We start from the raw sequence: 25,195 nt of genomic DNA, 5'->3' as shown, positions 1-25,195 counted from the left end.
TGCAAGTATTTTTAGTTTGCCATGAAAGTATTCTCACTAGCTTCCTCCTGCATAAAGCCAGGCAGGGATTTTTCAGAATAAGATTTAAACACATACCATTGGTGACTACCTGTGTGCAGCACCTTTAACTCGTAATGTAGAAAGTGTTAATGTGATTATGTTAAAGCTGTTTAAACCCATTTAATAATATCTGTCAACAAAAAGAATATATTTGTCCTGGGTGCTCAAACCACGACAATATTGTAGTTCTCTCTGTGAAACTGTTGGATTGAACATTATCATAATAAGAAATATAATAGAAATGAGATTTTTAAGTCACAGGAAATCTGCAGCATTTTCTTACTGTTTTGGCTCTTAAAGCTAACTCAGGAAATGGATTTCCACTAAACAAAGATGAAGTAAGCAGTTGTAACTGGACTTCTGTTGTTACTAATATCCAACACATAACTCTTAAATTTGATTATAAGATGCAGCAATGAAACTTTCATCAGGTCACTTCACTTACACAAACTGAATTACTTAAGTTTTAAATCGAGGTGAAGAGGGCAAGACAGACTGCACAGCTCTGCACTCGGAGGGAGGCCTAAACAAGACACCTTTATACCTTTCTCAAGCTGGGCAGGCCCAGGGTAACAGAGCGGGTGCCCACACTTCTCTGCAAAGCTGTTATCTTTGTCCACACAGTGTACCTACAAGTCATTACAGTGCATGACCCCTTGAGATAGTGTGGGATCTTGCACACCCTGTGATGGTAACTGCCCATCAGTAGCCAAGGGTCAAAGTACTAATTCTGCATTATGCTTTGAGAAGTGAGATGCATCAAAGAGTTACAGGGAGTGGGTCAGAAACATCAGTCACCTTTGGAAGCCCATTTGGGTGGGTGTGCAGAAGGCAAAGAGAGGAAGAGCTCTGTCCAAGCTTTTAACTTTTTGTGAGTATTTTAAGGCTTATTTAAGTTTTTATTTCACAGGATTTAGGAAAAAAAGTAGCTATAGTTAAAAATAATAACAATTAAAAAAGCTTGGCACTTCTGTGATTAGTTTGAGAGGGTGTCACTTATCTTGCGTTATCTTATGGAAAAATCTGTGTAACAGCCAAAAAAAAAAGTAATCCAGACTTATAGTCAATACATAGATATGTATTTATACATTTTAATTGTTTTTGGTTTCAAGCATACAAACTTCAGATCACATCTGTTTGGTGTCAGAACTCCCTGCATCTGCATGCTATTATCTGCCTTTTTTGAGCAAGCCCAGAACATCCGCTGTACAACATGCTACCAAAAAAAAAGGGGAGCAAAAAAACCCAAAACCAAACCCAACATCAAAAATAGATTTACATAAAGAATAGAACTTTTTATATGGAAATCCTTTTCTCATATATATATATATTTATATATAATCTGTGAAAATGATACATCAAAATCTTATTTCCATATTTACACTTTTTCCTTCTTGGAAGAATTGCATCCACCACTCGGTGGCTTCCATACCCAACAGACTCCTGGCCCAGGAGACCAAACCAAGGTAGAGAGCGAGCTCCCAGAGCAGGGAACACTGGAGTCCAGTGGTGAAATGCACTGTGCAGTTGGAAAAGCTATCGGAGCCTGGTACCGGCTTCCCAGTGGTTTGCATTTATTGGGCTGCAGATTCTGCTTGGGGTCAGCTTGCGAGCTTGGTTGTCTGTATGTGAGCCATGCAGGTTACCCTTTCAGAACTAGCTCCTCATGCCACTGGAGTTTGGTAAGAAAAAGGAAGTCATGCGAACTCAAGTGAAGTTAGAGTGCCAGCAGGCTGGGGAAAAAATCTGCTGCTATTTCATTATTTTTGGAACAGTTCTCTTATTGCACTTGGTTTGTGTGTCTCCTCCTTTGTTTGAGAAAAGAAAAACCCCACCTGATTCTGAAACAGTTTGCTTGTAACGCTTTGTCAGTTAATGTTAACAGGAGAAAGGTGAATAGAGGAAGTATTCTGAACTTATCTCCAAAAAGCAGAGTCTTCTGCTGCCTCAAAGCTTAACATTCCAACACTGTGTTTATAGTTAGTTTCTCATGATCTTCCTTACTGAGTTAGTTTGCGTGCAGCTACAGCAAAGACATCATACCCAAAATCCAGTAGTGCAAGAAGCAGCTCCTTGAAACACATTTCTTCAGATAGGGCCTTGTTGACTTGGATCGAACCTTCGTTTTTTGACATTTCTTCCAGGTTGCACCAAAAGGAGATGAAAAGAGAAAAATGCAAGACACTAGTTAGATACAACAGGAACAAAGGTATTGCCAAGGTCATAGTAAAGTAAAAGGCTCACACTGACACAGTTCAACAAGGGGTAACAAGGAATTTGATTGCATGCTTTCAGTAGCATAGTACGGAGTACTGGTTTCCTTATGCAGCCTGAAGACCTTTCGGGCATACAGAACTACAGTTATTTCTGTAGCACTTCAAGTGGTGCTCTGATTTTGTAGAAGCTTTCAGCCCCCAGTAACTGAAGAAAGCATGCACATACCTAAAGGGAATAAGTTGGATGTGCCAGTACTGGAAATGCGTAAGCACAGACACTCTAGTTCTCAGGGCAAGTGCCCATCTCTGGCTGTACCAGAATTAGTTTACGTGTTCCAGTGTGATCAAGTAGTCAGTGCCTCTGTGAGCCCTTACCCCACTATTGACCCTAACTGCTGTAGTTAGTAAGGTGCAAAATATAGCAAAGACATTGCATTCGAAGGAGACTGGACAGTTCTGTAAATCTCGTGATTAGAATTTAATGTTAACAGTGAGTAGCAAGCTGGTCAGTGATATCCAGTCTCCTGCGATACTGATATCCTACGTCAAACAGCAAGACATTAGGAAGCGACAACAAGAGTTGGGTGCAACCTCCCCAGTATCTGGCTTTATGTGGGGCATCAAGCAAGGGGCTCATGCATTTAGTTTTAAAACGTTGGGCATAGGCACCACTACCGCCACCAAACCAACATGCAAAAATACAGAACAGGAGTTCATAAATTCTCTAAAGCTACATACCAACCCCAGGACTTTCTCTTTTCTGCAGCCCTGCTAAGTACTAGCACTGCTACAATATTTATAAATACACAGGGTTTGTCTCGTGGTTTAAGAGACTAATGAATGCACGCAAAGGCAACTCCTTTTTGGGAAGACCTCCAGAGAGTGGTTGCTCTTGGGCGTCCTTTATTTTGCTTTTCTCTTGGGTATGAATGCTTATATTTTTGCAAGGTGAATGCTTAAGCATTGATAGTTTCTGAAAGATCACTCTATTCATAATTTCCCCTCTAGAAGCACTGTATTAATGCTTCTCTTGAATTAGGCTGACATTATTTCAACGTTTCGATCCCTCCTCTTCTGTACTGCAGGTAAATTTCAGATGGGCAAATAATTTTTTCAGGCCAACTTGCAGAATTGCATCATAGGAAGTATGAACACAATATAACCTGATTAAATGTGAGTTAAAATGGCTTTGCATCTGCTTGTCCTGCCAGTTTAAATGGGGAAAGCTGATTCCTTCCCCCCATCCCACCCCTTCTTAAAATACTGTCTAGCATACTTGAATTCAAACACTACTGATGTTTGAATTCAAATGCTACTAGTCAGTCAGTCCCCTTAAACCATCAATGTACGTGAAAAATCTGGATGATGTAACTTGTCTTCCTACTGCAGAGAAAGTACCATAGTCCAGTTCACTTGAGGAGGACAAGCTGTTAAAGTGCACACTAAATTACATTCTGTTACCTGAGCTGATTTTACTTAAAATGGACCTTCTTAAGTCTTAGGACAAGGTGCAGAGGACAGATACCACACTAGCTTCCCAGAACAATTCCTGTAACAAACCTCTTATCTCCCCCACTGTAGTGGTCCAGGAAGGACTTTTGACTAATTGGCCGCTTGGCCAGCACCTGTGCTGTGAGCCAACAGGCACGTCTGCTGTGCTCTCGCCATGCCTTCTGTGATCTGCCCAAACTGTGTATTTACTCATTTCCTAGTTTTTACCCAGCAGAAATACACACTTCAAGGAATAAGATACTAACCAAACCACTGCCTTTCTTCACTTAGGATATTGAGACAGTGTTATATGACAGAGAAACATGTGAAGAACTGAAAGAACATTTAACATAGGAACCTGGAATAGTCTCTGAAATAAGGACCATCAGGTATAGCGTCAGTAAGGGAACACAAAGCATTAACAGTCACTAGCCATATCTCTCTGCTGTGATCACAACAGCACTTCACAGAGGTAGGCAGTCAGGTGTTACCCTGCAGGAACGAGAATGCTATTTCTGATTCCCTGACCTGCTTTAACAGCTTCATCCCAAATCACCAACCTTTTTAATGCTAAAATGCAGACGTCTTACTTAAATGGCTAAATAGAACAAGTCTCTCTCTTCCCCAAGAAAATAACAATAAAAAGTAAGGAGGCCAAGTGAGTATCAGGGCCTGGATATTTGTACTTCTTTATAGCTATGTATTACAGCAGTACAGGGTTCCTTTCAGTGCGTGTCAGTAAAACGGGAAGGTGGGGTGCAGAAGAGTTCTCTATGGAAGGACACATAAGAGAATGATGCTGTTTCCTGTTGTTTATTTACATGGAATATCTGAGAACATTAACTTCTTTGCATTTAATGTTTCAATGCCTCTTTAAATAACGAGGGTCAGCCTTTCAGTCTGTAATCCAACTGGAAAAAGCGTCTCTAACAAAAAGCAAAATTACAGCTGATTCTGAATCAAAAAAGCAGAGCGTGCTACAGCACATCACTGCCTCTCTAGTATGGCCATCTTTGCAAATACGAAATATTTCAGCAAGAAAGACTGGTTTCAGAAGAGGCTGGCTATAAGAAATACCTTGATGCAGTGCTCTGCATTGAACTTCTTTTCCTTAACTAATTAGGAATGTGGTTACATAGTATATTACTTTAAATCTGTGCCTTTGTGGGATCACAAATACAAAGCTTTAACCGGGTATTTTAATCACTTCAAATAGCAAATGTTTTCATAGGCATTAACTAAGTGACCTTTTGCCACAAAACTGATTCAAATTAACAATGTAAAGGACTAAAATTAGCATCTTTAAGTAAGATGTTGACCTGCCATTTATTCTACTAGTTTGGAAAAAAAGTGAGACAATATCTTACACTGGGTGCTAAGGCTGATGTTTGTGTAGTGATGACTGCATTTAGGTCCCTGACACCCACTTTACAGAAAGGGTGGTAAGGGGCTGAAACCAGCTTCCTCAAAACATTGCTATTAGCATTCCCCTGCCTTATCTTGCAGAAAATTTGTGAGTCTAGAAGCACCTGCACAGACCAGTTAAAAACTTGGTATCTACTGTATCTGGGTATTTGGTCCATCCATTAATCATCTGTTAGAGGGACAGAAAACCCTTCACTTAAGAAACAACTGCCTACAAGCAATTCTTCTGTCAGCGACTTTTGCATTCTGATACAGCAAAAAGCAGCTTTTTGTGTGTATTTCCACATCACTTCTACTAGCATTGCTTCTTAGCAGTGTTGCTTTATTACCAGAAAGTGCTTTAATACTGTTAAAATCAGCAACAGAAGCATTTACTTGGTTTACATTACTGCAGTAGCTTGAGAAAATAAGTGAACATAAGCTACAAGAAAAGGTGAGTGAAGGCCTCTGAGACTGCACCTGCAGCCAATGCACAGGATTGCTCTAATCGCAAAAATGGCTTTCCTGTATTGGTCCTACATTTAAACACTTTATATTGCAGAGATTTGCTACATCAAAATGGGCTTCATATTTCCTGTACATTACCCAGCAGAGTTTAGGTAGAAATGTATAGGATTCCCTTCCTGCAGTCTAAACACCAACAGCTTTAAAAGTACTACGCAAGGCTCAACTGAAGTAAGATCTACTTCTCAACGTTTGCACACACAGCCTTTAAGCTATCTGAAATGTGTGTAGAGGCTCTGTGCCCCCTAAAATCAGCAGTTAATGTTTTTCCTTCCTATTTACATATTAACTTCATTAGAAAAACTAACTAAATTCACTCTTGAAACTTGTTCAAAGTTGTTTAGGTTTTTTCACTGTCTTTCCAAACTTGCATCAAGCCTTTTACACTTCCCCTCCAGCCCCCACCCCCCACCTCAGTTCATGAACAAAGTTTGCTTAGTTGCAGCTTACGTTTGATATGGACTTGACACCACAGTACCGTATGTTCATATGAACATCTGATAACCTGTGAAACAGAAATCACATCTCCCAGTTTGTAAAGCATTAGCTACCTTCTCTTGTATTTGCAGAGACTAAACACATCAGTTGTTTTAAAAGGAAGTTAAAATCCTCTTTATTATCCTCATCTGTCCCTCCACATACATCTGAAGCAAAGTATCAGAGGGTCTACATGTGCTAGCTCTTCTGTATGTGAGCTGGAAAGCCTTTTCAATTCCCTTCTGACCCCAGAAGAAACATGCACTTCAAGCTGTGAGCTAGGCCAGGCCAGTGTTTTTGAGGTTCTGCTACAGAATAGACATTTGTATCTTGCTCTTTTGAGAGTAAGAGCTTCAAGAGGCGTTTCCAATGCAGATCCTCTGTAGTGCTAACAAGTGCCTGTGTACATTTGGGCAAGCAAATGACACCAGGATGCAAAGCTGAACGCTTGAGTGTAGTTTGAGAGCTGTGGAACACAGTCAATTAAGTACTCCATTGTTCCAGACAAAGGGTTTCTTCTAAAGACCTATTTCCATGTGAGTACTTGAGTGAAGGTGTCCCTGGCCGGACTCCTCACACAGCTGCTGGTGGGTGCAGCAGCACTGATGCCAAAGAGCAAAGGTGGTTATGGTACAAGATACCTTAAAAAGATTCACAGGAAGTCAACCACCTCAGGTTTTTCTATGTTTATGACTTGTACTGGGTTTTCAACAAGATATCTTCTGCAATCCAGATATATTACTGCATACTCTGTGTCTGGAAAGCATATGGATTGCTAAATAACAGATATACATTTAGCAGCAGAAAACTGGTTCAAAAGTATAATCTGATACTTATTTCTTCCAACAAACTGTAACTTGGTTAATTCCCATGGGAACTTGCAGTATGAGTGTTTCTAGCCCTCTCAGTGTTTATAACATCACTTTTAATGCGCCCGTGTTGCTGTTCTCAGGGAATCAAAACTTTCACCAAAATGTTAATACAAGCCTGATAGAAAATTGGGCTGTATTTACTGAAAACTCTAAGTGCAGTGAAGTACACGGGAAAAACCTCAGAACAGTCTTCCTGAAAACACCAGTAGTAGCAGGCAGTGAAACAGGAAGGAGTCAACTTTTCAGGTGACCTTTGAAAGTGAATTAACAGATAAACATTACCTGATCACTATATTCTAGTGTCATAGTCACTTTAATTAGGAATAATTTTCTCTAAACTCTGATATGGAATATGAATATAGGCCATATAAAATATTCTTTGAATTATTATAAAAACCCTGAATGAATAATTATACCTTATTGTTGTATCATGGTTTAATCTTGATTCATGTTATTGAAATGGAATAGTAACTGGAATACATGAGAAATAACTTGTCCTTATGCTTAACACTTCTAATGATTTGCAAAGATCTAAACATGGATTCTAAATTTAGATCCTTTTTACCAAATATGGGCCATGCATGTAGGTGGACTTGATGCTACATAAAAAGGCAGGAGTCTTTGTACAAGACTCTCTCTTTGGTTAACAGTCACAAGCAGAATGACTAGTATGACACTCTTCATAGTTATAAACTGCATAGAACCAGAATTTGAGTGATAAATGTTTTCATCTTTCAGGAGACATCTTGAGATTTCAAAATATTCTCCTAAACTTGATTTTATTATTAATTGTGAATTCAGGAAAAAAAAATAATCAATACCCACAACAAAAGTTAGCTCAGGTACTTCTGCATCAACTGTGTCTATACATTTGTCAAAGAAAACTGCTCTGTTACTGCCACAACTTACCATTTACACAAAGTTTTTCATATAGAAGTGTTTAGCAGCTTGGAAGTACTATTATTCAAAACAGACACTCCTGAAGATGTGTTATTGGTGGCTTTTAATCACTGTCGTCAACTTCTGAGAAGAATGCTACTAACCGAAGATGAAAAAGACCTTGTTCCTTAAGGTTATGGTTTGTTAGGGTAAAGTCAGGAAAGGTAAATTTATGGTACTTCAACTTTGCATCCTGATAACATCCACGAGTTTCAAATCGATTTCCTCTTCTTGTTCAGCACGTGTAATTCTTTCTCTTTAAATCAGTTTGTTATAGTTTGGGGGATGAAGCGAGGGGAATTAACTTGGAAATCTTGTAGCAGGAACTCAAAATTTAGTGATGTAAGCAAGAAATAGAAATGCCATAGCCACTGAAGAGAAGACATGCGGCATTGCTTACTTAAAGCCCCATCCTGTCCCCCCAAGGACAATAGCTGCTACCAGGATGGCACCAGCGATGGAGCCTATAATAAGATTGGTGGCACTAGGACCTGTGATAAAGGATTATGGTAAGAAAGACATCAGAACCAACGACTTCATTCATGTTAAGTGAAGCAATTGAAGGGTAGGCATAAAATTCCAAGGGAATATAGACAGTACACAAGGTGCTGTCTCTATACGACTTCTGTAAGCCCAACTTACTTTTCTTTAACAGTAAGAATGAACAAAGCTGTTGGTCTCTGCATTGTACTATGTTGACTTCTGCCACAGGCAAAAACCTAGTATTAGACAGTAAATTCCATTGTGACTCACTCCATTATCTGGTAAAGGAACTGTTAGCTGAAGACACTAAGATATTTCTGAATAATTCCTTAACTGAAAGGAAACGGAATGAATGCTGTATGTTTTATGACTACAGCAACTAAAAAAAGGGGAAAAAAACCCCAAAAGCCCAACTTTTTCCATGGAGATCCTGAAGGGCGGTGGATATTTTAATTTGAACTGAGAGCATCTAGCACCACTTGTTAATCAGAGTCCATACTCCTTACGTCAAAGCTAAATTTACAAACAATTGTTTGACAAAAGCAAAGTAGTATAAAACAAGGAACAAAAGTTGAAATAAAAGCATTAAGCTTTCCAAACATCAAAGCATCTCTTGATCCTCCACACGAAGCTACTTAACAACAAAGTGGGGAAGGGTGGAGCAGGAAAAGAGAAACAAAAAGAAGCAGCACAAAATACATCTGTGCAATTTTCTGAAGAGGGTAAGGGAACACCCAAGTAACACATTCATAATTGATCCTTAAGTGCTCTATTTACACAGGGTGAAGGAAACTGACAATAGGCCTGAGTAGCATTTTAATTGCTCTGTACAAAAATTTCCTGTTCAGCAGTCTTTGATGTAAAGCTAACTGCATCTGAGCTGAACACAAATGAACCCAACTTAGCCGTTCTTCTGCAGCATATTGTGCACTCTGGTTGAACAAGTTCATATTCAGGAATGGCCTTCAAAAAGAGTTCCTGCCTCCCATCCCACTCTCCCCAAACCATTCTACACAGCAACCAAACACTTCTAACAGAACAACTGAAATTTTCTTATTTTAAATGTCCTGAAACAGAGTTTGGAAAGCTGTCTGACAGCTAACGTAAGGAAGAAATAGGAGCAGCCAGAGATCAGCAAAGAAAAGAGCAAGGGCAGCTGCAACAACTGAAAGCCTTAAGCTGGTACTTAGGCTGGTATCACAAAACCTGCCCAGTCCCAGACACTACAGTAAGTACATGCCTAGGTTTTAAATTCCATGCTTGCCCTAACTCCATTGCACTCGTTCCACGTTTACTGTATCAGTGCTTCTGGAGATCAGATTGCCTAGGTTTAAAGATTACTTCCTGCAATTCCTACACAAATTATTCAGCAATATGAACAAAAGACTCTGTACTGAAAAGCAGTGCAGCGAGCTTTGCAGACAGGAGCAGTGCATGTAATTAAAAGGTAATTTTTCACAATTTGGAAGAATAAATTTTATTTGGACTTACCTTTAAATTCACACCTGGCTCAAATCACCAGGAGTGAGCATGGTGGGGGGTAAATGAATGCCATTCCACAGGCATTATATCCCCAACTAAGGCCCAGCAGACCAATGAGCTACTGCATCTGACTCAGATCTATGGCTTACTTTTTATCAAATTATTGCACACAACAAAAGACTAAAAACACAGCAAATTATTTATCTGCAGTACATTTTAGAAGCCTTGAAAAATTCTAAAGCTGATTTCTTTCTAGCCATAGAATGTTATCTTTCCACAAAAGAGATTCAATGATTAACTGATAGTAGCACAGCTATAACTTAGATGAGGAAGTACCAAATTGCCTCTTTTTTACATCCTTCCTCTTACTGTGTTCCCTGGTTGTCAAATGTTTGTAGGGAGGGGAAATACATTTCATAGTACACATCCATTCAAAGAACAGCAGTCTGTTCTTTCAAAAAAACCCAACAAACCAATTGACTATGAATATGGAATAATTCAATCCAAATTTAAACAGAAAAGGATAATATACAAAACAATTGGGTTCAGTGAAAGTTACTAAAATTATGTTAAATAATAATTAAAACCAGGTCCTGATTGAAAATGCTTTCTGGATCTGAGCCAATTTTATAAAGCATCCATAATTTTTGATGCTAAAAGGTCTCTTCCAACCTAGTTGATTCTACAATTAAAGAAATTATCTCATTTTTAACACCAAACATCGCCTCCCCCCCCCCTCCCCCCCCAATCAAATGCCTGTGAGAATTGGGCTTAGTTGCTAGAATTAGGCTAATTGCTAGAGAGAGCAGATTGTCCTGCAGGTAACAAGGCACTGTAGTGCTTTGATGTTTTCTTTTCTTGCCTGTCACTTTGCCAGGCAAAGTCTCTGGTTTAAATTATCAGAACCAAATATCCAAGTCTCTTTTCTTCTGAGAATCTAAGATAAGGTTCATGTAACACTCCTGTTCAGCAAAAGCTAAAACCGTTGTGTCTAGAGCTGCGAACTTACACACAAATGGTGCCTACCAGCAGACTGCCTGTGCAGCCTTAATTAGAACTGCATGTGAATGGTTTGGTCAGAAATCACAAACTGCCTTGTTATAATTCCCCCTTCAGGGAGATGGCACTGTCACACAACAGAGGTAATGCGTAGCCTTAGAAACACAGCAGAGTTGGAAATCTCAGAAGAGCAGAATAACAGTGACTTATTGTGTGGTTTGCATAGTGAATGGAGAATGAAGAGAGTTCTTAAATGGACACTTTTATATGTGTATGCATACACATACATACAAATACATAGATCATAGCCCCTATTAAAATTGAAGTAGTGGGCTAATACTTAAGATCAGTTTCCTAAAACTAGAAAAGACAACAAAAATCACTCATCCATAGTCTTTATAGATGAATTCTATACTCTAAGCATTCTACTACCTTGAGGTAACAGAATCCTAGCAATAGAACATTCAGAAGCTTTACTGTAAAACTAGCTGTCTATTCTATCATCAGCTTTCACCTTCCTAGCTAGATCGTGTGAACTATTATAAGAGTGAAAGCCCCACAGACTGCAGTAAACCATTCCTGCATTTTCTGAAATGGTCCACGTTCCTCTGTTCTGCAAAATAATCACAAGCTGCCGTTTTTCTCCATTATTTTTATGATTTGGTGTAATGGAAACATTTAGACATTTAATTTTACCGTGACAATGTAAAAAATCACCAAGTTATTGGTTTGTGCCCCACATTACCCCAGACAGGAGAAGGTTCAACACTGCATGAGCAAACCACATGACACAGACACAGTCAATCACATGACAAATACAGTCACCACAAGACAAAGCTAATGGGGTAATACACAGAGGGCTCAGGTGCATACGGTTACCTCACACACTAGGCACCAGACACAGAACTCAAACTAAGAAAAATGCTTACTCTATTCCCCACCCTGTGCCTCCAAAAATCACCCCCAAGGCCAGAATGGTCCCTGCCACTGCACCTATTAGCCTGTTAGTGGCCATGCTCACTGTGTGGAGGGAAAAGGGAAGATTTTTTTTAAGGAAATAATCACATTATGTCTGAAATGAATATTTTATACTATAGTCCATTGTCAGATAAACAGTTCAAACCTCCTAAGAAACCTTTATTTACCAAATACTGTAGCTAAAAATTTCTGAAACCGAATATTTGATTTTCTGTGAATGCTTGCAAATATTACAATGAAAAGTTTTCCTGTAAATGTAAGACTATTCCTGTTGGCTTGCGATTCTATTATTCCTCTAAAAGGGAACATCCTCAACCTATTGCTTTCTTAAAGCAGCCAAAATGTAAATAAATCACCAGCAAGAAAACTTAATCACCAGAAACTTACTGTATCCATAGTATAACAAATGATAACCATTTGGCAACAGCTCCATCATAGGAAGAGCAAAAACCACAAGCTTTATAATTGATTCCTTTACTAGTTAGTAATATTTTTATTTGTTATTGTATTTATCAATAAGACTATTTATCTATATAGCCTAAAGACAAATAAGACCTTTGTGAAAGAAAAATCCTTCTCTAGAAATGTGCTTCAGGTAGCACTCTGGAACTTTCAATATGTGCAGACAGTCTCTCTCAAGACACTGAGGCCTTATTTTCTATTTTTTTAAGGGAACTCTTTAAAGAGAAATCATCTACACATTTCCTAGGTTAAAGATTAAAAGCTTGATTGAGTCATAATAGAACACGAGCAAGCAGCTGAAAATCCTTTCTAATGGGAACTTCTCCAAGGACAAAACTTCATAGTCTTCTTGCTGAATAAGTCTGGTTTGAAATGGTTTCCTAACTTTTTCCTATTTCATAACTCTACACACAAACACATACACACTTGAGACGTAAGTTTTATACCAAACAAACAAACATACACACACTATTCCATTAAGTCAAGCAAAGGCCTAATTCTGCAAATAAAATGGCAAAGGAAGAATCTGATGCGCATATAGAATCCTACTGATTTCAAAACTCCTAGCCATCACTCTAGAGTAATTCCAAGTTTCTGCAGTAGCCAAAAATTAACAGCAAGAACACTTTGTCTTCCCAAAACTGCCAGCATGCTGGTTAGGTCTGCTAGTACAGGATACAGTAGGTTGCTGAGTTTAGAGTAACTTAAAACTCATGTATCAATACCAACATAATTAAGAAACACTTTTTTTTTTTAAATCCTGAAACATGGTATGGAGCCAAGAGAAATTGATGGACGATGGAAAGATCTGACAAGTCAGCAGGAGTAGCAGTCATCACTATATATAAATAAATAGCAATACTTCCTAGTTATACATGCTCCAACTGTAGTAAGAAAAATGCTTGGCTCTGTGGTGTGAAAGATCTTAAATCTATCAGGTGAATTTTCACATCATGAGTGTTCTGTTTCTGAAATGTAACAAAACTGAAATTTCAGGCTAAGGAAAACTAAGTATTTTGGGTTCTGTTTCATGCTTGTAAGCTGGCATGACATAGGAAGTACTGGTAATAAGGGGAAAAATAAGGGGAAAACACTTAATAAAAACTACTTGACTATGTTGGATCTTTACAGAAAACTACTTCTGTATTCTTCTGGCATCTTCTCGTATAGGAATTCCTCTATTAGCACATTGAAAGAGATTACAGGAGCTGTCAGTGTTCTAGCTCCTAAATTCTAGGTAATTCAACACCAATAAACTATTGTAACAACAGAAGTAAAAATAATCCATCTTTTGAAATCGTTGAACCATCTTGTACAAAACAATATCCTGCCTTTTTGCAGACGGCTCCACTGAAAAATGCAGTCTAAGCTTCATGTCCATACCTGCTGGCAGAAATCCATGCACATACTATTCATTTCAGACATTCTCCCAGAATATTTCAGCATCGACATAGTAATTTTCATAAAGGTATTTTCAGTCTGAATTAGACGAGTTAATTTAAATTACAAAAATCTAACCAAGATAAGCGTACCTTCTGTGTAGCAAAAGGTTTCCTATAGAACAAAAGGGTTTCCTATAGAACTCTTTACAGAGGGCATTATTTCTTACCTACAGGATGTGGAAAGGAGCAATATCAAATACATGTACTTTCAGTGTCACAAGTGTAAATACTGCTCTCTTCATCCACATACACACAGAAGTAATGAGCTCTATAGTGCTGCTTTCCACAGTGTTTTTTAAGACTGTGTAAGCAGCATTCCACAGTCAGGAATGTTTTTATGGGAAATGGAAAGACAAGCAGTATTGCAAGGCAGGATAAAAACCAGGCAGCTCTATACTGACAGGTTAGGTGTCCAGGAAGCACCTGCACAGACACCCTAATACAAATCCGGACTGTTCTAGAGAGGTTCCTTTGCAGTAGTAACTTATTTTGAGATTATCTCTCCAACAGTTCTTGGTAAAAGTCTACTGGAGCTATTCTGCTATGGGGCAAAAGAATAAGGCACACAAGACAATAGTAGAGCCATTTTGGAGGGACATATCAAAACCCTGCCCTCCCTTGAAACATTGGATATTTAAAAGAGTAATCCATTAGAGTCTGAGCTCTAAGGGCTATATTTTTCAAATTACTCTATCCTCTTTCCATCAGCCTTGTATAAAGGACAGAAGAACCTGGAACTAGGACAAATTTTGTTTGGCTTTCTCAGTTGTTGATTGGGAACTTCATCTGTAACTGCATAACACTGGATAAATATAGTCTGATATTGGACAATGTCCTGATGACAGGAAATACATAAAAGAACGGGACGGCACAATCCAAAGAAATTCTTTGGCAGACAAGTCGGAGAGAATCTCAAGTGCTTTTCTTTGTCTTTGCAAAACTGTTTTGATGAATTATTTCCTCAATAGCTCCTCTTTGTATTTATACATCGTATGCAGTTGAAATACCTACTAAATATGTAAGAGCAAACAATAATGATAGTGAGAAGAATTTAAGTCCTTAAAAATCTTAATTTATTTCTTTTTCCTCCCACTGAAATCTGTTTTCAAGGAACCAAAGCTTTTTTCACCAGGCACATTCTACCTTTCCCTTTCTTATGCCATAGTTCTCTGAATTGGCTGAGAACAATTAAGGGAACTGAAACATCTAGTAAAACATAAATACTCAATTATAGAAATAATAAGAGCTATGCTTATATTCCAATCACAAAATGGTCATAAAAAAATAGAGAATAAGGGATGAAAGAAAAATCAGAAAGTACGTAATCTTACCTATTGAAATCTTCCCCAAATTTAGGTAAAAAAAATAAGTTTCATCCATTCTCAAAGCAGAAAGACCTATTTCACCTACACAAAGCAGAATTTTACTGTCTGGGTCTAAAAAGGACTGTACAATAATATTGGGTTGTTATATGACAATCTACTACCATGTAGCAACAGAAAAAATGTCATAAATATTTGAAAGAACATCAAAACTGAAATCACACAAACCCTTGGGTCCTTCATCCTTCTTGCTACCAGTATCCCTGATAGGATCATCAATACTGCAGTCTGTCCCAGCCCAGGAGAAATTACAAATGCAAGTGGCTTCATTACTACAAATCTGGAAAGGAAAATAAATGACAGCAATTGTTTTTTAACTACATTTTATTAAATTTCTTTAACATGTAGTTAGGTATTTAATTCACAGTATAAAACTTATCCATTTTTATTTATATTTTATATATATTTATATACTGTAAAAATACCGGTGAGTGTTTAGCACGAGTATAATACATCAATAACCTGAAAGTTTGCTTTAACCCTCTAAATACACTCAGATGCTAAGAAAAGCAGAAGTGGCCCCCAGTGGTTTCATCTTCATGTGCACTACACAGCTGCATAGAATGTAAAAAAATAACAGAAATTCTCATCTAGAAAAGCCCCTATCTAGTGTAGTTAGATCTCCACTCACCCTATCTGGACTTTGAGCGTGAATGTCCAGAACAAATACAAGTATTAGCGTTTAAAAGGTTCAAGACATGGTTATTCTTTACAACCTCTCATTTACAGCTTGCTCCCATGTATTAAAACCAGTAAGATTTTCATTGGTTTTGTCAGAAATATTTTCTAAGCAGCAATGTTATGTGCTTGCTTATCTTTTAGAAAGACAAAATAGTACTTCCTATGTCTATATTCAGTTGAATGACCTCTAAGAAAGGACTTAGGACTCACTAAAATTGGCAATATGCTTGCCAGATACAGGAAAACCTAACCAACTGGTAAGCCCTAAAGTATCAAATCAATAGAGTTGAGAGCTATGAACTTTCCATATTAAAAAGTACATGTAATGGGTTGCTAGAAGAGGTTACTAAGGGGAAGAAAACATGACATGAGAAACAGACACAAAACAAAGAATGAAGTTTTGATTATGAGACTAGAAGTGAAGTCAGTCATTAGGTATCAGCTAATCAGTCTTTTGGACACTGGAATATAAGGTCATAATAAACCAGAAAACTGCTTACATACTAATGATTATAAGCAAGTACTACCTCTGATTTTTTTCTTTTAGCTTAACTTTTACCTCATTCTGCTTCTTAAAGTATTCACTGAAGAATCTTAGCTAGGAAGTTGAAGACAAACACATCCTATGGTAGGTCTGATCAGCTCAAGTAGTCTTTTAAATTATGAATTGGAATAATCCAAAGCAACCCAAAGAAGGTAACAGTTCTCTTACCAGTCATGCTACTCTCCAAATGTACCAAGATGATTTCTAGATCTCCTAGAAATTTTACTTTCCAATTTTATTTTTATCTTCTTGATTTTCAATGTAACCCTCTTCTCTAAAGCGCTCCATCTTCAAGTGCACATAACAAGAAGGAAGAAAAATGCCTTCTTGTATAAAGTCTAGCCCCTCAGGCAAGTATTTGTCTACTGAATCTCACAGTGGAAATGTTTTATCAATCTTACAGCTAAGACAGATCATTAAAACATACCTAATATCTTAGACAAATGGACTTACAGGTAGAAACCAGAATATAATGAGCCTGAATGCAAAATGATACACACTGCATCTGTCCAAGAACAATCTCTGTTGAGATACAACAGTTTAAGTTTTACTTAAGTCATGGGGTATAACTCCATGAACCCAAGACCAATTTCATAGAAGTGTCAGGATGTAGGAAAAAGTCTAACTGAAGATGGTAAATACTCTGAAATACGGGTACTACATTACAGAAGCCTTTCAGTAACTGATATAAAAGCTTTTTTTTTTTTTTTCTAGAAACAAAAACAACACTGGGTATAACTGCAGAACTAATTTGACAACTTTGCTGCCTAAAATCTTACCTGTGCATCACAGAATGGCAGTCTTCCCCTAAATTTAAACATTTGTGTTTGCAGATCAACAGGTCTTAGGAACACTTTCAGGCAGAGAACTCCACAGGGTACATTAAGACCAGATAGAGCAGAGACAGCTGGAGAAGCTTAGCTGCTAACTCCCAGTTCAGACTTACCCCATGACCAGAACAGACTTTTCCATTAGAACCAATGGGACAGCTGCTTATGTTCAAGGACTGAATTGGCAGGCACTTTTTGTCCAGACACATCATCTGAGGTCCGCATGGAGCTCCATCCTCCACATAACCTAAATCTGTATCATCATCTAAAAGAACATGAGCACCACTACGAGAAAAAAGTTTTAAGGTACTATTAGTATTATGACTGGAGTCTTTTGAAAATATTAAACATGTCAGTGTAGATACTAAAAGCCTCAGACCCTTCTCTCATTTGGGCATACAGACAGATTAAACAAAATCATGCCTGTCCACAGAATCATTTGTCTGTGCACAGCACTGACAATGTGTTCCAACAGTCAGACTAAAAAGAAGTCTTGATGATAGCTTAAATACTCACAAAGGGCACCTTAGGCTTTGGGGTTCTTTTAATAGCCTTTGATGGGCCATGCTTTTTTCCCTTTTTATTTTTCTCCCCTCAAATACTGTGGAATACTAGTGCTAGAAAAACATGGGAAAAAAAGCCAAACCCTCACGAGATTGAGACACTAGTAGAATAACAGGAAATTTAAGAAATCATTGTTCACTTAGGACCTAACTATGTAAAAGAGTATTCTTAGTATGACAGCAGTGTTGCCAATGTCTTTGAAACACAAATCCAGTATTGTGCACAGCAGGCTAAAATTTACCTGCCTTTTAACTGAACTGTAGTTTAACATCTTATCCTGTAATAAGAAACTCTTCAGTTTCCTCCAGTTCCCTACAGCTATTTCCCCGAGTATGTAAGACACAAAATCATTATGTTTAAAATATATGTCTTTGAAATGACAGTCTTTTTTATCCCCCAGGAAAGTATAATGCTCAGCATTAAACTCTGACTGAACTGGAGAAATCAGCTAATTAGGAGGACAACCCACATTTTTCCCTCTTTAAATGTGGAATATTAGGCTTTATTTTAATCAAAAATATCACTCAGGATAATGATTCTGCTGAGCTGTAAGATATTAATTACCTAAAAAAGTCATAGAATTTTACAGCTATGTTTGTCTTAATTATGTTTGACAGAGTAAAATAATGTCAGAACTTTGCATTATCTTTTACCTGCAATCCACTATTCGTCCTTGATGATAAAAAGAGTTTGGAATAATTTCTCCTTGAACTTGGCCAACTCGTGGAACTCTCGTAAGATTAGTACAGAGCAAAAAGCCACAGAAAACATCACTGTGAAATGAAAACATAAATCAAAAAGTTACTAGAATAATACAAAGTATATGTACAGAAAAGACTGGCAATGATGCTGCTGATCACATTAAGTAATATATTATGGTAAGCCACATATTTTCAGAGTACAAGTCTGGAAGTAAAATATTATTTGATATAAATGAGAAGAGGCAAAAAGCATCGCTCACGCTAATGCACCAGTAAAAGTTCATATGAACCAAAAATTTATCTATGTTCTAATTACAATATAGTGCAATTAAGAGGAGTTAAACTGTACAAACCTTGGTCACATCAGGATAACTTACATTTCCCTCTCTAGCAGTTTGAATGCTGTACATTGAGTTTGAATTTTTATTTGAATTTTATTTCCTTTGCAGGGCAACAGAATCATGATAAAAATCACCAGCATGCAGTGTGTGTGCCTGAACTTTGTTAAAGAATCGGCTTCATTTGATGTTATTTTGTATGTGCAATCTTTAATAGAAGGATATCAGGTTAAAAATTCCATCTCTCCCTCTTAAAATTGTCCCAAGTTATAGAAGAAGCTGGATGAATGCTGGAAGCTGTATTTGTGAAAACTGCAAAACATTTTAAATGGCCCTTCAGCTGCATCATTTTTCTGCATCTCTCTACTGACCCAAAACCAGTTTTATACAAAGTTTTTAACCTATCAGAACAACACTAATCTAAATATAGAAAATATCCATTACACAACTCCTTTCCTTATGATCCTATCTGAAAAGTTAATCATGTAATAAATAAAGCCACTTGATAAACATCAAATAGACAAAGAAGGAAAACACCATTCTGAGACTGAAACTGTTACATGCATACCTAAAAATTACAAACCAGTAAGAGAATCAGGAGAAATTTAAATCTCTCCACTAATGGCCATTAACTTGAAAAGTAAATTTCATCAAATACCATGCTCACATACAAGTGAATCAGCCATTTTCTCTAAGAGCATCCAAGTGTCTAATGGTCCTCTCTGGTCAAAAATAAAGGTTGAAACACACTTGAAATATCATAATTTGTTATTAATCCCGGAGCAAGTAAAAATAGCATGTGTATTTGCAGCCTAATTTATCCCTACCAAATCTGAAGTGTTTGTATATTATGAACATGTGATGGTTTGCTGCCCTCTGCCCCAGCTCCTTGTAAAGTATTAAAGTCAAAGTACATTCTTCCGAGAACCTGGAATTCTTTATAAGTGTATTTGTAGAGTCAGCCATGGATTTGTCTGAATGGAACTTTTACAAGATGCAAACCTTGTGAGGGAAAGAAGATCCAAAATAAGGCAAAACAAACTGCTGACACTTTCATGAAAAAGTAGCCAATATTAAGCCAGTATTAATCAATACCCAACTAATGTCTACGAAGATAACTTACTGTTTGCTACACTGAATCCATCGGTCTCCATCTTTTCCACAGTTTCCTTTTTTTGTACCTTCTGTATTAAGCTTTTCGTAACAAAATTTGTCAGATCCTGAAGACTCTGTTGGTGAAAAAGGAGATAATTTCCACTGACACCATCACAGCTCTGAAAACCTGCAAGAGTTATTGCAGCAGTTCTCTATGCTTTTAACACAAAACACATATCTAACCACATATGTACATACACAGATGGTATTTTCCAGTGACTCCAATGGGATCCCAGCAGACTGAACTGCAATACCTACAGAAGGCTTTTCTTAAACAATGCTCAGTGGCCAAAATTTGCTTGAACTTTAAAAGTAAAAAACAGTTTCCACAGTGTCGATATTGTCTCCTGCACTTAAATTTATCTGTGCTCTAATTTTGTTCAAAACAGCTGCACATACATTTACTCTAACTGTTTTCACTGCAATTATTCCCAATCTGTCTTTCCGCAGACCAAAGATTTTACAAATTACGTATATCATAAGTGTATGTTCTGACATCAAATAAATGTTTATTTTATTTTCTGTTTGGAGACTTCATAGAGAAAACCAAGGTTGAACGGTCAGAGTGTAACTTCTACTGCTCTCTAGGAGTGGAAATTTGAACTAAACAGTTTAAAGCACAATTATTTAACAAACAAGGTCTTCTTTTTTTTCTAAAAATCAGTTGAAAAAAAGCCAGTTCTAGAGGAAGCCAACCGTATCCTGGGCTGCATCAAAAGGAGCATGACCAGCAGGTCGAAGGAGGTGATCCTGCCCCTCTGCTCTGTTCTCGTGAGACCTCACTTGGAGTATTGTGCGTAGTTCTGGTGTCCTCAACATAAAAAGGACATGGAACTGTTGGAGCAAGTCCAGAGAAGGGCCAAGAGGAAGATCAGGGGACTGGAGCACCTCCTGTATGAAGATAGGCTGAGAAAGTTGGGGTTGTTCAGCCTGGAGAACAGAAGGCTGCGTGGAGACCTCATAGCAGCCTTCCAGTATCTGAAGGGGGCCTATAGGGATGCTGGGGAGGGACTCTTCATTACAGACTGTAGTGATAGGACAAGGGGTAATGGGTTAAAACTTAAACAGGGGAAGTTTAGATTGGATATAAGGAAGAAGTTCTTTACTGTGAGGGTGGTGAGGCACTGGAATGGGTTGCCCAAGGAAGTTGTGAATGCTCCATCCCTGGCAGTGTTCAAGGCCAGGCTGGACAGAGCCTTGGGTGACGTGGTTTAGTGTGAGGTGTCCCTGCCCATGGCAGGGGGGTTGGAACTTGATGATCATAAGGTCCTTTCCAACCCTAACTATTCTGTGGTTCTAAGATCAAATACTAAACGTAAATAAGACAGAGGAGTTTCAGTAAAATCACCTGTACAGAAGGAAACCAAATATTTTAAAACATAATTGCATAAGATATGAAGTAATTAGTTAATAAAAACAGATATTGCCTTTTAGTGCCTATTACCAAAAAAATGAAAGGTGGCAGCATAAAGACAAATCTATCCAATTTTACAGTTATATAGCATCTTTTGTATCGTACAAGACAATAAATGGTAAAATTATATTCTTTCCCTCACATCTTCCCCAGAATGGAATGATTCTTCTGCCTCAAACAGGCAGTGTCAGCAATGGCAGTTATGATTAGACAAAAAGCACAAAAAGGTATGAAGTGCCAGAGGACAGGACATCCTGATAGTTCTGCTCTGCTGAACTTCCTCAAAGTCATTACTCAGAAAATTTATCCCCTCTCAGCTGCAAGAAGCCAAAATCCATTGCAACTGCAGTTCTATTTTGCTCAGCACCTCTGGGCTTTAATTCATACTGTGTATATTTAAATTCACACCAATGATTGAATTTTCTTGACTTATAGGATGGTATAGCAAAGACAGACAAGGTGAAGCAGCTTTAGCATGAACCACTGCTGGGATAATGGAATTGGTAACTGCCATTAAAAAAAACAAAAAAGCATCCATTTTGAACTATACAAAAAAAAAAAAATCCTCAAACCAATATTTTTTCCCCTGAGTAACAATAACTCAAAGTTGTCAATATTTTGTATGCTTTCTCATCCAGTTCCACCAGAGTCCAGCATTTGCTGCCCTACCTATGTCTGCAACGACATCATGTCAGAACTATCTCACTGTCATCACTCCCAGACATGAAATTTCACTTGGCCATCAAGCCACGGGATCTCACTGCAGTCTACTCTAATGAGCAGAAAACTTACTTTAAGTTACAGTGGCAGGAACAAAAAATAACATCCTAAAAACACAAAACACAGGAATGAACCAGAAATAAAATACATTTTAAGGTAGTTAAAGTCAACCTACTAGATCCCCAGATATATTTGCATTGATTATCCCTTGTCTTGCATTCACCATTATAGCAACGACCCTAAACAAAACACAACATGTTAGCAATGAGAACTGAATACCATTTCATTTGTTCCCCTCCCTCAACAAATGTCTCATTTTGATCCTTCACATGCAGATTGGGAGGTAATTTTCATGAATTTGGGTAAATTGAGTACACATTTTGCCCAGATTCTCAAAGTTGGTGCCTAACATGTACTGACATTTCAGCAACTACTTTATAGCCTCATTTATGTAGATACAAAGAATTTGTTAACATGGAGTGTAATAAAAGCTAAATATGCAAATGTAAGGATGCCAAGCAGATTTTACTCTAAGTTATTAGTCAGTGTTCATCGACTGCATAAAGCACAAGCAACAGTGATGTCCAAAAGACAAAATACATAAATATTGAAGACAGGATTAAAAAAACCTAAACAAAACCAAAACCTTGTATTCTTGTATATGGTTGATTTCTATTTACTGCTGTGCAGGGATTTTTAAACACTGCATACCTGATTAGAATCACAGGCATATCCATCTTGCTTATGAAGATTTGGTGGACACTGAAAAACAGTGACAATTTTCTTATCATGTGTACTGTAATAATACAAAGGATCACATATGGAATTTTAATGGATTTAGATGACAACTGCACAATATAATGTAACATAATTAGTGCATGAATCTTTATAGCTACAAATACAAATGAAAAAATGAACATCATCAGCCATGAAATACAATGTTTGGTTAACTTTCTGCATATTTCAAGTAGAAATTAAGGAGGTCATGTAAAATGACAAGCAAAACAAATGTGTTCAGTAACAGGGTATTTGGCAGCTTGTAGTAGGGCCATGTTTGCAACACTGCCACTGCATTCAGCACAGTTCCACTAAGAGTGAGTGAGCAACCAGTTGTAGCCTACCAGTCTATTGCTTATAGAGGTGTAGGGGTTTTTATGATGTTGTGATGTTCTCTTGGCACATGAAGAAGCTAGGAGCAGCCTATTCTCAAAGCTTTTCCTCATCAAAATGGACCTGTGAAGATTTGGAAAGGGTATGCTGCTAGCCAATACTTTGAGGGCAGCCTTTCTAGCTGAAGAAAGCCCTTCTCCCTCCCATTAAGAATGCTCCATATACAGAATAAAAGTTTTACAATAAAATATCAGCAATAGCTACTTATCTGTAAATGTGGATGTCTCACATGGTAATATAAAAAGAGGTTACTGTTAATTTATTGGCATCTATAATTACAGCCAAGGCACAGAAAGAGACGTGATCTATCCTGAATCTTATTTCTTCAAAGCTAAGAACTTGATGCAGTAAATTACTGCAGCAGAGCTACAAAGCTCTTATATAGCCCTGAAGCTAAATACTCAATGTTGAAAAGGAGCATATATTGCCTAAATCAAAATTGCTGTGAAAATGGAAGATGTACATAAAGTTGTCTGTTGAAAAGAACTCGAGTTAAAACAAGTATTCTGGTTGCTGTTTATTCCCATGCTTTTGAGTATTAGCCAAATGTTTAAGGGAAACATGTAAGAAAGACTCTTAAAATTCCAATACCTGTGCACACTCTTAAAAAACAGAACCCTTTATACAAGTCTTACAAGGAGTGGCTGAGGGAACTGGGTTGCTTAGCCTGGAGAAAAGGAGACTCAGGGGAGACCTTATCACTTTCTATAACTACCTAAAAGGAGGTTGTAATAAGATGGGTGTCAGTTTGTTCTCCCAAGTAGCAAGTGATAGGATGAAAGGAAACAGCCTCAGGTTGTGCCAGGGGAGGTTTAGATTAGGTAAAGTTCCCTCACTGAAAGGATTGTCAGGCATTGAAACAGGCTGCTCAAGGAAGTGGTTGGGTCACCATCCCTGGAGATATTTAAAAGACATTTTGTAGGTGATGCTTAGTGGTGGTTTAGTGGTAGACACTGGGACACAATGATATTAAGGGTCTTTTCCGACTTAAATGATTTGATACTCGGTTATAGTTTCCTATGTTCATATTTTAAAATATTTTATCTAATAAAAGCTTACCCTTATTCCATTTGATTCCATTCACATTTGATATATATTCTTAGTACCTACGCTATAGACCAGACAAAGAGTAAAGGAAGATGTCTGACACAAATACTACACAGATAGATACACAAAACCCCACAAGTTTGAAAAACCAAATAAACCTACAGAGGTAATATTTTGAGTCCACTTAGATTAATTTTGAGTTATGATATTTTATTCTTTTGTTTAAAAGGTTTTGTTAGGATTAAAAAAATAACCTGCTGCAGTTATTTTGGGCATATGAGTGTGCAGTTTGCTAATCTGGATTTTTCTTCTTAAACTGATATGAAAATGAGTGCAAGCATACATCAACAGTGAAGCAGAGAAAGCTTCTGCATACATACCTGGCCAGAATCCCCAGTGCAGAACTCTGCAATATCACATTCATTCACTGCGTATCGACAGTCATAGCCCCGTGGGAAAAACTAGAAAATGAAGAATATAGTTCAGGTCTAAGATTAGGTCTACATAAGCTGTTCCTTTTCATTCTACATAAAACACACTTTGAACTATAACAAGCTGCATAGGACTGCCACGGACAATGGACAGAACAATGATATACTGCAGCAACACTCACAAGACATGATGTATTACAGCAGGGTCCATCACTACAGTGAGCTCCATTAGAAAGAGAGCACTTCTTACAACAATCTGCATAGCACTCCTGAAGAAAATATTAAGCAAAATTTAGTTTTCCATTGTAAGTAACAATTTTCTTCACAATCTTTCCAACAAACTATTAGGTACCAGCAGACAAAAGATTCAGTTCAGCACTGATGAGTT

The 25,195-nt window shown here is 37.6% G+C and overlaps 2 protein-coding genes across 2 annotated transcripts in view; one reads left to right on the top strand and one right to left on the bottom strand.

Annotated features, from left to right (window-relative positions):
• The window catches only part of DYTN (dystrotelin), a 62,991-nt gene extending 46,303 nt beyond the window's left edge, over positions 1–16,688 (top strand). The window contains exon 15 of the mRNA XM_061455589.1: positions 16,441–16,688. The gene's annotated coding sequence lies outside the window, so the exon portion shown is untranslated. The remainder of the gene's footprint in view (positions 1–16,440) is intronic.
• Positions 1,124–25,195, bottom strand: part of ADAM23 (ADAM metallopeptidase domain 23) — a 70,583-nt gene continuing 46,511 nt past the window's right edge. The window contains exons 17-27 of the mRNA XM_061455637.1: positions 24,990–25,076; positions 24,757–24,837; positions 22,871–22,921; positions 22,335–22,398; positions 19,994–20,099; positions 18,485–18,604; positions 17,384–17,552; positions 15,381–15,492; positions 8,385–8,475; positions 6,147–6,201; positions 1,124–2,197 (exon numbers count right to left, since the gene is read on the bottom strand). Coding sequence (XP_061311621.1) covers positions 2,084–2,197; positions 6,147–6,201; positions 8,385–8,475; positions 15,381–15,492; positions 17,384–17,552; positions 18,485–18,604; positions 19,994–20,099; positions 22,335–22,398; positions 22,871–22,921; positions 24,757–24,837; positions 24,990–25,076 — 1,050 coding nt within the window. The 3' untranslated portion in view covers positions 1,124–2,083. The remainder of the gene's footprint in view (positions 2,198–6,146; positions 6,202–8,384; positions 8,476–15,380; positions 15,493–17,383; positions 17,553–18,484; positions 18,605–19,993; positions 20,100–22,334; positions 22,399–22,870; positions 22,922–24,756; positions 24,838–24,989; positions 25,077–25,195) is intronic.

This window comes from Pezoporus flaviventris, unplaced genomic scaffold, assembly GCF_033815535.1.
Source record: "Pezoporus flaviventris isolate CSIRO_AGI_PZ_B2104156 unplaced genomic scaffold, CSIRO_AGI_Pfla_v1 ptg000001l, whole genome shotgun sequence".
Classification (NCBI taxonomy): domain Eukaryota; kingdom Metazoa; phylum Chordata; class Aves; order Psittaciformes; family Psittacidae; genus Pezoporus; species Pezoporus flaviventris.
The sequence above is the reverse complement of the archived record's forward strand: the minus strand, read 5'-3'. Positions and strand labels throughout refer to the sequence as shown.